At 36.1% G+C, this 15,313-nt stretch overlaps 1 protein-coding gene across 1 annotated transcript in view; it reads right to left on the bottom strand.

Annotated features, from left to right (window-relative positions):
- The window catches only part of MYCBP2 (MYC binding protein 2, E3 ubiquitin protein ligase), a gene marked incomplete at both ends in the record, with an annotated part of 119,567 nt that overhangs the window by 51,382 nt on the left and 52,872 nt on the right, over positions 1 to 15,313 (bottom strand). The window contains 12 exons of the mRNA XM_010142402.1: positions 7 to 180; positions 797 to 989; positions 1,799 to 1,895; positions 2,271 to 2,354; positions 2,438 to 2,572; positions 3,602 to 3,693; positions 4,906 to 5,033; positions 5,129 to 5,254; positions 6,388 to 6,560; positions 8,823 to 8,976; positions 9,305 to 9,509; positions 11,403 to 11,520. Coding sequence (XP_010140704.1) covers positions 7 to 180; positions 797 to 989; positions 1,799 to 1,895; positions 2,271 to 2,354; positions 2,438 to 2,572; positions 3,602 to 3,693; positions 4,906 to 5,033; positions 5,129 to 5,254; positions 6,388 to 6,560; positions 8,823 to 8,976; positions 9,305 to 9,509; positions 11,403 to 11,520 — 1,679 coding nt within the window. The remainder of the gene's footprint in view (positions 1 to 6; positions 181 to 796; positions 990 to 1,798; positions 1,896 to 2,270; positions 2,355 to 2,437; positions 2,573 to 3,601; positions 3,694 to 4,905; positions 5,034 to 5,128; positions 5,255 to 6,387; positions 6,561 to 8,822; positions 8,977 to 9,304; positions 9,510 to 11,402; positions 11,521 to 15,313) is intronic.

The following is a 15,313-nucleotide window of genomic DNA, read 5'->3' as shown; positions in this document are numbered from 1 at the left end:
ATTCCTGAAGAACAGCTTCTAAAAGACTGAGAGGCTGACTGAGATATCCTTGTGGATCGTTGTCCAACTTCACCATGCAATGATCAACTCCTTCAGATAAAATTTTTCTCAGCAAGGTCCTAGTTTTCCCAATGCAATCTGCTAGTTTGCTGGTTTCTTCTACAACCGCCTTAGCTGTAGCTACAAGGTTACACAAAGAGGAGCGTTAAATGTGCAATAAAGGAAACATTTTCATATTAAACTGCACATTTTACATGAAAACAAATCAACTAGAATTTAGCAGCATTGATGAATCTCATTTCAGAGAATTTCAAAAGGAAAACAGTGAAGGGTGTTAAACTTCATGGAAGAAACCCAAACATGAGAAAATTCTAATTTCCTGGTCTTCCATAATATAGGGTGCATTTTAATATGAACGTAGTTAAATTACAGGCATGAAAAACAGATACTGTCTTTCAAATTTAAATTGTGCTCACAACCAAAGCAGCTACCACCTACAGAAATGGGAAAAATGAAGATACAAATAGTCCAAAAGAACTCAACTGACAAGCCAAACAAGAAATTAACTTTAAAATACATACAAGTCACACTGTAAACACCTGTTTCGCACGCTTGGTCATGTAGATAATTGCAAATATCTCATTTATGACAGCAAATCTTGTAATTGTTCCAATAAAACCATAGTTTAAGCAATTTCAACTTACAGTATTTCCTATATGAATACTTAGATCAAATTTGGAATGTCCTGTAGATTATTATTTCCTGAAATATGAAACAAGGGAATTCAGAGGAATACCTGATATTGGATATATTTCACAGGTGTAGACCCTCAGCAACCTCAGGCAGCAAGTGCCCACAAAACGTAACCTTTCTAAATCCAGAAGTGTAGCAGTGTATTGGAATCCTTTAAGTCCCCGAAGTTCTTCAACTCCTAGCACCAGTGTTGTCCAGCTCCAGTGAAGAATGCTCAATAAGGATTCAAAGCATTCCTATTTGGGTATGAGGGATACAGAAGACAGGTTTTGCATTAAAAACAAAAAGGGAACTTTCAGCATCAGCATAAGATGAAAAGCAAGTAGCATCTATATCTATTATGAAAACTTGTTTATGTCTATACACATATACCATACAACACACAAATCCTATTTGCTTGAGGACAAAAAAAAAAAAGAGCACTGAGAATGTAGGGAACATTTCACTGCAATACCATGCTAAAAGCAATTTCTAATGTAAGTTATGTAATATTATGTGTAAGTCCCTCAGTTATCTAAGAACTATTGACTGTTTGCATTCATCTGTAATAAGATTTTAAAGTAAATTCCACTTGCTTCATCTGCATATGAATAGTATAATACCTGCTTTTAACAGAATACATTCTTATCAATACAGTAAAGACTTATCAGTGCTGTCTTCACTTTGTTTTTAACATTGTTTTTCCCCATGAGCTGTAGGATCATGGGAACTCTATCACATTTACAGTACTTGTAATTTCAACAGGAGCATATGACTGGCCATAAGAAATTTGAGGATTTGTAAAGTTTTTTGTCCCAAAATTTGTTTCTACTGTTATTAAACAGTCGATAGTTTCATAAAGTTGTATCTCAGAGGCAAAGTACAAGTATTTGGTATTGAATACCTTCAAACTGCAGGTATATCTTCAAGCTGCAACAATCAAGCTGATTGTTCAAAGTTAGTTATAAAAAGCCTAATGCTCCACAAAGCCAAAGCTCCCCTCCTATCCCAATTCAAGTCTATGGTGAGGGATAACAGCAGCAAGATAATGAAGAGGTTTACTCACCACTGAGACAGTTCTAGCAAAAGATCTCTTTAAGATATGCACAGGTTCACTGGTCTGCTGTTTTCCTTTGGATGCGCTGCCATCACTTGTTGGCAGCCTGGAAGAACAATTTGAGAACTGACTTGAAATGCACGCTCTTTACTTACTGCACCTTTTACTGTTTGTATTGTTGAAGTGGAACAAAAGTGGAATAAAAGCTACAGGTAATTACTCAAAAGTTGAATTTCAGCGTAGCTTCCTTCAATTCCCAATTCTTCGAGACCAGTAATCAACTACCCTGAATTCTGTTCAACTGGGAGAATTGTGGCAATTGATAATAAAGTCAACATTTAATTACATATGAAATTATTACAGATATGTACTATATTTCTTCAGAAGACATTTTTCACACTAGAAATGTTTTTCCTTAAACAGTAGTTTTGTAGAAAACAAGAAACATGTCAGTAAATTGTTCTAGAGGCCAAAATCTTACCTGTACAATAATTGTGGGATCTGCCCTGCATTAACATCCGTACCATTATTTGATTTCTTGGAACTTTTAAACTGAAATACAACACTGAAAGAGAAATAATCCAATTATTATGCAGTTAATACCAGGTATCTTCTTCTGCATTAAAAAAATAAAGAAGAAACCCATACCCATCATCTGTAGTAATAGAGGCCTGTCCATGAGATCCACAATCACTGCTGGGCCCTGACACTCTTGCCCAGGCTACATACCACCACCCAGCTTGCAGGAGTACTGGCTCATCAAACATCATTGCATACTTTTCTCTGAAAGAAGTAAATTTTGGAAAAGAGATATGTGAACTAGTTGTTGGATTAATCTTGCAGGAATTACACCCTGCTCATAAAAGAAAATGGAAAATTAACAGAATTCATTATTCTCAACTATCTATTTATAGTCAAACTTTAAAATTTCATTTAAAAATACTGTAGTAATTAAAAGCAATATTAATTCAGAAGGACCTACAAAGGCCTAAGTCTAGCTTGATCTTGCATATTGGAATGATCAGATATCAAAAGGCAAATAGGACAAGGAGAGATTGAGTTAAACTAACACACGCAAATCCAATTACATTTTATACGAAATACTGTAAAGTATTCATTACATTCTTTAAATTTAATTTCATAATTTTTTTTAAATTACAAGAGCTTATATATAAATTCTTTGAAATCACACATGAATATTTAAGCAAGCAATTAAACATATATTTAGGGGTACCGATACAAATACTTAAACCAAAAAAATTATTCATAGATGACTTGAATGTTAAATTATTTTGTAACAAGTAATGAAAAAGCAGCTAAAACATGGCTAACCCCATTCATATGCACAAAATCCATCAAGCAATAACTGCTCGTATTCTAATGAACTGAAGCACAATAACCCTTCTTTTGGTTATGAGCATATCGTACTGCATAAAGTCTAATGATAAGTTGTTTAATGCAAACACCCGTTTGTGCTTGAAAGCATCCTTTTGACAGAGGTATTCAAAAAAACTCCTGCAACATTTTGTCTTGCCTTCTCATCACAGGAATACAGGATTTAAATTTGATTTATACAAGAGCGAGTGTGAGATCATTTTTTCTTCTTCTAATTTGTGCCTTAATGGCCTGGTAGGGCATGCGGTGTTTTACGAAACCCAACACGCTTTGTTTGAGTGTAAATTTTACATCACTTGCTACAAACTTCTAATGATGTAGATAATCTTGGTTGATACTTACAGCGATTTTAAAGTGTGCATGAAGTAAAAATAAAGATCAGAAAGTACGCAGAACGAGGTAAAGAAAACACCTTACCTAGCAGCACAATCATATGCTAAAACATCTGTTTCCGCAAGAAGGTCTCCATCAGTCTCATGGTCTCCCCCATCTGGACCCAATTCAAACAACTGGTGGAGTAAGAAAAAAGGTAAAAATACATCCTAAGTGTTCAAAAACTCGTAATACCACTTTTTCCTGTCTGGCGTTCTGGAAACTGTCTATTACTATTCTTTCTCATTTCCAAAAGTAATTGCTAGTTTCTATCACTGACAGGCAATTTTCAAACGGAAGTCAGGATTTTGTAACATCATTATCTTAAAAAAAGGCAATTGACACTGACCTCTCAGCCTCATGGCCAGATATATTCTTAAGTGCAGAAACTCCCTAAAATCTTGCAGAAAGTTAAATGCAGAGCATCTAAAAAAGGCAAAGTTGGGCAGAAAGTGCAGGCTGTTCATCACAGATTGAAATGCAGTGAAGATACACTAAATCTCTCTGGAAAAGGACAGCTGGACTGTTTAGCAGAGCTAGTCAAAAGTGTCAGAAACAGTTGGTGACGAGGGCAAAAGTTGATACCTTTCTCAAAAGAACTTGAGTTTCTCAGTCAAACACCATTTCTACAGTTTGATGAGTTTGAAAAAGACAATACATGTCTACGACTTCTCTTGCAAACACCTATTTGATACATGGTTTATCTCAGCTAGGCCTGGCGACTCTTACCTTGGCTATAAGCTAATCCTAGACAACCAGAAATGAATTGAAAAAACAACACTAGAGTGCTTTCGCAGCTCCAGTGCACTGAACATGCTCCAGCCATAATCATCCTTATATTTGGCACAAAGCATAGTCAAGCATGTTTGGTGCCATTCACTCTCAGTTGAAGAATCCCAGGTGAGAAGCTATCCAGAGTGCAGCCTGAGAAACAAGTGGCAAGGACGGTGGGAAACAATGCCTCAGCCCACAACACCGATTTTCTGCAGGTGGACCTCTAGGCTTTGTGTAAATAAATCACAGAACCATTTGACCCACTACCATATCTGCTCACGGCAGCAGTAAGATGGCACAGCATTTAGTGACGGTAGGAATGGGCCCATTCTTTACAACTGAGAATAGTAATGCTCAGATCCCTACTTCACTCACCTTACCTGCATACAGTTCATTACTTCTCACAGAAGGAGCCTTCTTCTAGTTCTGTTACTAATGCTCTCAATATATAGTAAACCACTCTATTCATCAAAAAGCAGAATTAATCATGGTTTTAGGTGGCATTTCCAGAATGTCTAAGTTCCAAATTGTAATTTCTAAATTCTAAACTATTTTCTAAAACCCAAAAACCTTACCTTTATTTTAGCAGTGTATTCACCTCTACCTCCAAAAAGACCAAGACCACCTAACAAAATATCTGTATCAGCACAGAAACGGATAGCTTCTACTGAGTGGGCTGAATAACCCCAGCCTCCTCCATGACCTGCAGAAAAAAACAAAACAAAAATACAGTTAATCTTAGTCTTCTATTCTGCAAGTCTGATCAGCCTGTGCTGTAAAATTTTACTGTGTACATACTTTCAAATCTGTTGACGACACTATAGTCTTCTTTAGAATAAACTTTCATTACTGCTTGAGTCTCCTCTTCTGTATTTGCTACACCCATTTTTAAGTCCTGCATAGCAGCCAAAGTATCAAGACAACCTAAAAGAAAGCAAACCCAAAAAGAACTCAAATTTTCTTACTGCTGATTATAATCGCTGAAATAGAACTGAATACTAGTTAAAACGATCAAAGCAACCTAACTGTTTTGTCCCTAAGCCACACATAGGCTACCAAAGATCATTATAGCCTTGTTTAGGTCAGGGGGCACTGCTGTAGAATCTTAAGAATCACTAATGAAGATCAACTTCATTCAGTTAGCCCATTTTCCAGAATAACCAAGTAATGTAATTAATTCTTCTTTGCAACTTTTCCAATGGTAAATAAATCCCCAACAAAACCTTCATTTTTATTTTTTTTTCCTTTTTACACATTTCCCATATCACCAAAACAAAACTGAAGTAGTAACTAAATTATGGGCGGATTTGAGAGCCTTCATAAAAGGCATTCTGTTTCACATACGTGAGTAGTTAACATGTCTTGCTCTGACTTAGATACAAAACAGTACTGTCCAAGTTAAAATTTATCACATCTTTAACACACAATGAAAAGGGCAGCACAGGGAACTGATTGCTCATCACAATCAGTGAGCAAGTGAGCTCAAAAACTTAGAAAGCTGTGCTTTGAAGCACTTGAGAGTGTTGCATAAGGCCAGTTTATGCAGGAACACAGTGGGATTATTTTTCGGTTTGGCAGGCTTTTTAGACTACAAATGGAAGTCATATTACTCTTAGTGCCCCATCATACAAAACTGCAAATAATCAATTCTAATTTTAGATATTGCATTTACTTTAAAATAAAAATAGCTTATTTAAGAGCACTTTTTCCTGTCTTTTGGAGACTCTAGGTTAACTTAACAGTACTGATTTTATTCTACAGACTGTCCAAAAAAGATCATCTAGTCAGATCTCTTCCTTTACTATGCTGGCCTCTAGTAGCAGGTTCCATCAGAACTCTTAAATCCTCTAGCATTATTAAGGTGGCAGAATATAACCATTTTGATTAAAATCAGTGCATATCAGCCAAATTGTAAGTGTTAAGAGCAATGGAAAAGACTACAAAGTAAAATTTTAACTCAAAAAGTCAAAAAGCTGTTAGATTACAATTTATTTATACATTAAGTAATGTTTCTTTATTTCATCAAAGCTTCTGACTAATCAACTATAGATGTATACCTAGAATGTGCAAAGCTGCATGAGATCTGGTGGTCAGAGCTTTGGAACCTGTTGGCAGAGCAAGTTCTGGGCTCAAAATACTACACCGGGATTGCATGTCTGGAGCTGAGGGAAGTCTGGAATCGGCAACTACCGCATTGTAACTCCACAGTTCCCTAGCATTTGGTCGAAACCTAGAGCAAGACAAAACAGGTTAAACTCCCCCCTTTCATCTACTAGGAATATACAAAAACCTAACTGATAATTAAGTTTAAGCTAATTAATGTAAAATGTAGAAAGTCTTAAAGTTTAACATCATTACAGACAAACTTTACTAGTTTAACACACTAGCAAACAGAAAGACACAAAACCAGTCTTACTGTACTTTAAGTCAAACAGTCATATTATGGGTTTACAAATTTCAGAAAATGTTAGATGCTTTTCATGACTAATATATGTTTCTTAATAGATTATATAGTTTTAATATGAAGTAACTAGCAAAATATTAGATATAATGCCAGATGTGCTCTAAACTGATAAAGATGCCAAGTGAAAGTAGAAGGGTTACCCACCTTCAAATAAAAGTAAAAAGATCTTGAGAAATCCAACATATTTTGTTTGGGCTTTTTTAAATGGATAACATCACCTTATGAGTTTTTAAGAGATTATAGAAAAGGGCAGCATAAACAAGGGAATACAAAGACTTTCTATACTATAGATTAACATGGAGAGAAAGACAATGAAAAAATGAAGCCTTTGATATCTATATGTAAAAGGAAGAAACAGTTAGAAGACACAGGCCTATGGGAGTGTTCTGAATAAGCACAAAAGATATTTTCACTTGGTACACGGTTCTAAAAATCCAAATGGGGCTAAGATAGTCTATCTAATGGAGAAAGAAATAATTTTAACTAAAAATATTGTAGGACACCATATGCATTCAGAATTTCAATGAGCTAGCAATATGCGAGTTTACATACACACACCAGAGGAAATTATTTAACACTTGAATTTCACTACTACCTGAAAAAAACCTAAGTCATGAAACCATGAAGAAAATCTTCAAAGAATGCTTTTTCCATACAGAGAAACCACCCCCTTCATTTAAATAGGTATGAATAAAAAATGCCCAGGAATAATAATTAATATACCAAATATTTCACTACTCATAGGCATTTTCATCTCTTTTTTAGACTGTTTTAATATTTTCCTATTAAACAGAAATGGGATAACACAGAAATAAATCTGAAAAGTCCAAGAATCCATTCTTCAGGTATTTAAGCTCTAGAGTCACCAAAATTTTGCAAGACAATAAAACACCTCAGCCCATGTTTACTCATAATAGTATCTTTCACATGTGACTTGGAACTTCCTCAAGCTGAATAACCATTTCAGTGTGCTACACCAAGTTGAGTGTCACCATCTCTTCTCCCTTGATACTTGCTGCTTTCCCATGGCCATTGAAAGACTCCGTTTATCAAAAATGCCATTATCAATGTGTTTAATCACGCTGATAATATCATCGCTAAGAGCTTTAAGGGATGTGGATGCTATTCTTCCTTATTTCAAATCTTGGAATAATTTAAGAATTGGAACCTAGCTAATGAGAGTCAAATAATCCTGGGGATGTGTGTAATGTAGAACTACAGCCATTCAAGGAACTTCAGATGTTGTAAAGGCATATGCCAACCAAATAAATTCCATGTTAAGTGGCACTTTATTATAACTATAAGTGATTATGTTTGTTTTGCCTAAGTCTTCAAACAGTTTAAACATCATCCATCACTACCAACCATATTATGGTTTGAATTTCTCTCCTGAATCCTGGTTAACATGGCTTTTAAATCATTATAGAATAATTGGATGTTATGATTTTGTTTTGGATTGAGGGCTTACGATGTATGCCTGCTCAAGGACTCCACCGAAAGCGACCACCCCAAAGACTGTGAAATAAGTAAAACTGTCACTGGAAAATCTATGCCATGTACCTTTATTTGGAGCTCCCAAAAATGTCAGTACTGAAAAAAATACTGTTATTCCATCCCTTCTCCTGGTTGAATCTTAACCACTAATGTCTGAGAGAAGGATGAAGATGTGAGGCATGAGATCGTGGAAGCTGGGTATGGCAAGAATTATTCAGTGAAGTGTTAAGTAGATGGAAGAAAGTAAGGGAAAAAAAAAAAAGATTAGAAAAGTAGAATAGATAGGGGTCTTCCAAACATCATGACACTGAAATAAGAATGATAAAAAAAAAGAGAAGAAATTTAAAAAAATCTGGGTGAGAAAAGACATTAGTTTTGGGCTTGAACAAATCATCCAAAAAATGTGGAAAAAGGTACATGGAAGACTAAAAGCTGCATTTTGTTTACTAGGGAAATGAAGACAAATCTCCAGCCGTCCAAAGTACTTTAAAAAGGATTTCTATAGGGACTTTAGAAGCTATAATTCACACTTGCCTCCAAATAACGTCATAGACAGGATCCAAACACACACCAGAACCTTGAAGGTCTTCCTGCTCAGAATCATTGAATGTTTTGCAACTGCCATCTACTTTGTTTATCAGAAGACATTTAAAAGGAGGAGGTTCTGATATTGAAGCTGGTACCAAACCTAGATCAGGGAGCAAAACCAGCAGAAAAACATGAAGACTCCTTTCATTATGTGGCACTTTCTCGCATGCAGCATTACATAGTAGGGAACAACAGATACACTGCTACAGCAAAAAAACCAAACAGTAAGATTTAAGTGCAAGGAAAGTTTAGTCTTCTACATTCTTATTTTGAATAAAATTAATTTCTAAAGAAGCTTGGCTTACCATGTGCAGTATAACTAGAAAATACAAAAAATAATTCCCTTCATTCACATTTGACTTTTTGTTCCTCTATTTTCCCCTCCCACACTTCTATAAGCATTTAAAATATTATAGAAGGGTTCTTGCCTATTATATGCCTGCTAGCAAATATCTCTGATGTAGCAAGCACATGAGAATTAATGAGAGCTTCATCGATTCGAAGAAAAGTCTGGTCTCCACTCGCTCCAATCCACGTTGCTTTGCGTCCGTATTTAGAGCCAATATTAGGCATAGGTGCTGGTTTTGCATTCCAGTAGGGCATATCCAGAATTGGTCTACCAAGCTGACCTTTCTATTGAGAGAATGCAAGAATTAGTAAGTAACAGCAATAATAAGTTTCAAAGATGAACAATAATAATTACAACATGTAAAATTAGTAATCTGGAAGACACAGTTTACCACAAAATTACCTTCAAAAAGCAATGGCTGCTCTAAGTGAAGTGTTACACTAAATACAAGGAACAAGTTATAGACAGATATTCTCCCCTCTATTCAGTTACGTTTTTGAATTAATTTTTTTGTTTAAATACAACTGAAGCTCTCTATGATAGATAACACTCCTTTCTACCCTCAGAATCAAATATAAAAGCATTATTCTTCAATATTCATCAGTGATAAACAAGGAATTAATTAATATAGAAAAGAAAAAGCTCCATTCAGATTCAGGCAGTCTAAATTCCACTCAAATCTGAGAGCAAACATCTCTGGAAATCTATTATCGCAAACTTGAGCTAAAAAGAGCATAAAGAGCCTAAACAAGCACCTCTGCATATGCTCATTAACATCCAGACTGGAAGATGGAGGGTCTGTGTAGAATTAGTTACTGAGAGATGGACTAACAGTTCTTGTGCTGTACCAAAGCATGTAGTAAGAACTGCTGCACTAAACCTTTTCAGACTATCTACCTCATTCAGGCAAAGGAAATTCATTGCAGGCTACTGAAGTCAAGGTAACTTTTTATTTAAGTTGGTAAGGGATAAGAAACGTACACGTACAGCAAATACCCTCTGTCCAGCATGTTACTCATCTCTCTTCCTACGTAACTCTGTAAGCAAACTTAGTGAAGACATTTTCAGGAATCATGCTTGCTTTTGAGTTTTTCTTGACTTTATGAAGCTTTCAAACTTATAAGCATTGCAATACTAAAACCAGACATACAGAACAGAAAAAGAATAAAGCCATAGGTTTTTAAATCCTATTTCTGAAAGTGATTTGTTTGTTGTGATTTGGTTTTTTAGGGGCTAAGTTTCACTGCAAGTCAACAAATCTTAAACTTTTATATGTCCAAGACACTTTTGACAAAAACACGGACACCAAAGTTGTTACTTAAGTCTGAAAAACAATAGCAAATTTCCTAATCAAACAGCCATCTTGTGGCACACTTAATTCAAAATACGATTTTCAACTTCTAAAAATTGTATTCACCTTTTAGTTTATTGTAAAAAGACAGATTTCAAGAGGTGTAATTTCTCTTCTTTGTAATTAGCAGCACACAGTTTTTAAAGCATGTAAAAATAACTCAATACCTATACTCTAGCTTTTGCCAGAAGGACATTAGTGGAGAAGCACGAACAACAGATTACTCTGGAGAGATTGCAGTGAGAATGGTATTTGCAAAGATAAGGAGGCACAGAGGCCTAAAGTCAGGATGGAGAGGAAACTAAACGATGTGGAAGTGCTTATTCCACATGTCTACATGGACATAGGAGGATATGTGCCATGCAGATAGCAAAGAGTACAGAGTTACGTTGTGTTACACTGAGCAGTAATCTTCCCTCAAGTGTAAGTGTAACTTCTGCAACTCAGTGATGTTTCTATGAAAGAAAACAGGACACTTATTTTTTCTAATGAATGCAGACAGACAGGTAATAGAATACACAATAGATAATTATTGGCAACTCAGCTTGCAACAATAAGAGTTTGAGAAAAACTGGTGCACCTTATAAAATAACCCAGTTTTAAATCACCGCCTTCATAAAAATACAAAAACCACCAAGAATTTCTGGCATCATGGTTTCCCAATCTCAATAATATTAGAGGCTACATGTTAAAACATAACAGACATAAAAGAAACACAGATGTCACGAGTAGTTCTATAAGAGCAAGCATAAGCAGTTTTGAAAGGTCTTTGAACATTATGGGAATAAGCTAGTAATTAATATAAATAAGTGTTATTATTTCTTACTGAGAAACTTCCAAATGTGAAAACCTGGCCATCCATTAAGAGAACAGCTGTATGGTTGCTCCCAGCAGTAACTTGAGTACTAGGACCTGGTAATGCTTGCACCAAAGTGGGACATCCCCTATATCAAAATAAATTAGTTTTGTGTCAATACATGTTTATACAACGTTTAACACATACATTAGTATTATAAGGATTTCAGTCACTGTGTAATATTATTCACTATGTTCACATACTGTGTGGAATCAGAGTGTCAGAACATCTTACATATTAAATGCACAGAGATTTGGAAGACTGTGGCGATATTAAAGTTTATGCCCTCTTGTTATAAAGAGCCAGATAAGTATCCTCTCTCCAGTTAAACTCAGAAATTAGCATAAAATAAAAAAGATCAATTTAATACTTAATTGTAGGATTTCATTAATGTTACTGTAATGACACTAATATATATGCGTGTGTATATAAAACATACTGCAATGAACTGTTAACACTAAAAAAGTTCTGTTGTGAGGATGCTGGTTAAGCACTTCAAGAAACTATTTGTATTATGAAGCAATCAAAGCCTTATGTGGTCGGTACCCTAGTACAATTACCAGAAGCAATATTGATATGACCTTCCTGAGATCACTGCCTAGGGAATTAAGAAAAAGAAGGTCTACCCACCTCCATCAGCTTTCTAATGGAGAGTAAGGCATTAAAAAAACCCCATACTCTCTATCAAACTCAGACTCAAGAAAGAACAAACCTCTCCAAGAAAGGTCTGAAAAAGTCTAATCCATGTGCCTCCCAAATATGGACAGGTGTAAGAAAATAAATTTCCCATTCCAGTAAAAATGAAGGAAAAATCAGTCTTTAGGATGATCAAGAAGCAAAGAAAGAAAATTTGAAGTGATGACTCAGGACAGAAATAGCAGAAAAGATAAAAAAAAATTGAGATACTAAAACTAAAAATTTTCTCAATCACAAAGTGAACAGGAGCCTACAAGAACTATGCCAGACTTTGAATCCCATAATACCCATACCATTCGAATCCCATACCTAGACTTCAAATTTATTGTGGAAATTAGAAAGACTGAATCTGAAGAACACATTATCCCCAAATAACTCTGTTTCAGAACTCTAACCCTAAAGAACAGCAGCACTATTTAAACTTACTTTTAAACACACGTTTTCAAAAGTAGGTTGATCTAAAATAGCAACAGGTTGTTTTATGCTGGAGTGAAAAAAAAAGTGTCAACCCACAGATACCTAATGATTATTTAGCAGCTGATATGCAAAAAGATGGGTTATCTGCATGTTCTGATTTTGGCTGAACTGCAGGTAAAACAGAAGTCAGGAAAGTACAAGGAAGGAGAATCATCATATACTCAGGAGGGAAAGGTAGATAGGAGAATGAGAACATATAGAAATGTGGAAGAGAGGATGTGGAAGAGAGGAATGCAGCATGAAGACAGATTAAGCGAGAACACAGGTACACAAATTATTCCTTCATGGTGAATATAGCTTCTAGTGGGGACTTCTAGTGGAGACAGAGACTGAAGGGCGGCATAAAATTTGGTAGGTAGAGGCTGCACAACATGACATTCATAAATTTAGAAACCTTTGTTCGTCTATAGGCACACGGGTTTGGACATCAGTCAGATTATACACATACACACAGAGCAAAGTATAGCAGTACCACTAATGAAACATTTTAAAAACACAAGAAACATTACATTTGTCTCCCACTAACTTTAAGGAAGCTCAAAAAGGCACTCAAGCAAAACCAAAACGTCGTTAGGAAATAATCCAAAAGCATCGCTGGTAAAGGAAAAAATTTTCTTAAAGTCTTTTTTCGCTCACTCAAAATGATGATAGTGGCAGGCATGGATCCTATGCTTGTAAAAAAGTGAACATTGCATCTCTTTGATGCATAAAAGCAAATCTATTATTCCCAAAACTATTCTTTTTTTTTCCCCCCAACTGAATCAATCAGCAATTTTATCTGAATGCTGTGTATATTCCCCTGATAGCAGCAAAGCAAAAGTGGACAAGCAACTAATGTAAAGAGATGTAATATGTTGTCCTCTTAAATAGCTTTTTTAGTAATACTGCCCAGCTCTTGGAATGGTCAGCTACATAAATGAACAGCAAAAGCTTAAGAAACTTAACCACATTAAAAAGAGTAGTAAAATTAGGGGAAAAAAGAATTTTCACTTCATAAAAGGAGGGATTTGGAAAAAACATAGTATGCCAGTTCAACTGATGTATATGGAATTTTAAACCTGTGATACTAGTGAGTATTCCCCTATCCCCGCAAAACTCAGCACAGAAAAGCTCAGCTCAGTCTCTGACAGACTCCTTGGACAAAGTTTAGATAACCAGGGTTTCTCCATCTGAATGAGAGAAAGCAAGCAGTATTCTTCTGGGATGGAACTGAAGGACACATTGGTGTCAAACTCACAGATTCTTTGGCTTCTGGATATGTACTGGGCACAGGCCAATCACAAAAGACCAACCTCAACTGTACAGAAAGTAACTTGAGAACCCTTGGGAAAATGCCGAAAACCCTTGTAAGAATGCCTAATGAAAAGCAGCAGATACGCATTCATCAGCTATCTCAGGACCTTGCAGAAGGTCCAAATCCATTTTGGCTGCCCACAAGAAACCCTTGAATGGTCTTTAAAAGCGCATCATGCAGTAACCATTCAAACAGTCGCCGTCCGTAGTGCTTCTCCTGCCAACAGCTGGCTGTCAGATCCAGTAAGATGTCACTTGGGGTGGCTGACCATGGTGCTGTAAACTCAGGTTCACCATGGGCTGTTACTGTGTAGCAGGTGAAAGGAAACCAGCAGTAACTTCTGTTAATTGCAGGCAGAGTTGAACAGTATGGAGTTAAAAAGAAAATGGAGATTTTTAGATTTTAGAGGTAACTGGAAGTTTGATGAAAAGATATAAATAAGACCTGCGCTCCACTGAAGCAATGAGCCTAGAAACATGGTCATATCAGAGATGATGGAATGCATTTTTTTTTTTTCCTACAGGTATTAACAGGATATAGTCTCTGCGCTTTGTCTTCAAATAGACCATAGCTGACTGTCCATGGAAGGTCTGCTCAGTTTTCTTCCATGTTACTGTTGAACCTTTAGAAGCAAAATCTCAGTCTTTCTCCAGTCATTCCATTCCTGGAGCCTGGCTGCCAGATCACGGACTTGCTTATGTAGTGCCGACGTCAACAGTTTGTACAAGAAATGCAGGCAAATTGTGAACAGTAACAGAAAGATCCACCTTCTTGAGAGAAGCATCAGCTACAAACAGGCCTTTGCTTACCTGACTCCAAAACATGCTAATTTTTTACCAAAACTAGATACTGCAAAACATTTCTGACTTCCACCGAGTTATTATCCGCCAGCACCTAATTTGGGAATATAACCAGAGACTGATGAATCCTTCAGCCAGTAAACAGTTCATCAACATTTGCCACTGTGGATTTCCAACAGAAAGACTATGCAGACTAATTTAATGGCTTGAGCGTACTGATACCGAAAAAATGGCCTCCCAGGAGCCAGATCACTCGCATTTATAAGCAGTCCATCTGTGAACGCCTGAAGTCTTAGCTGGACAAAAAAAAAAAAGTCCACCTGGCGCATGTTGCTTGTTCCTCCACACCGTTTTTGTTCTATTAACGGTTTACTGAAAATTACATCGTCCTGTTCATCTACTGGTTTGCTTGCTTGTGTGCATAAAAAAGTAGTCTGAAGTCCTTCTAGAGCACATAATATGCCTCATTCCTACTGAAGCAGGAGGAAGAATTTGTGGTGTTTACCATACTCTAACAGAGGAGTCAAGAATCCCCTTAAGTAAGAGGAAACACATCTGGACAGATGTGCAGAAATCAAAATAGTTAAGCATTTTCAAGACTTAAACCCCCCCCC

The sequence above is a fragment of the Buceros rhinoceros genome, unplaced genomic scaffold, assembly GCF_000710305.1.
Source record: "Buceros rhinoceros silvestris isolate BGI_N320 unplaced genomic scaffold, ASM71030v1 scaffold15128, whole genome shotgun sequence".
NCBI classification, from domain to species: domain Eukaryota; kingdom Metazoa; phylum Chordata; class Aves; order Bucerotiformes; family Bucerotidae; genus Buceros; species Buceros rhinoceros.
The sequence above is the reverse complement of the archived record's forward strand: the minus strand, read 5'-3'. Positions and strand labels throughout refer to the sequence as shown.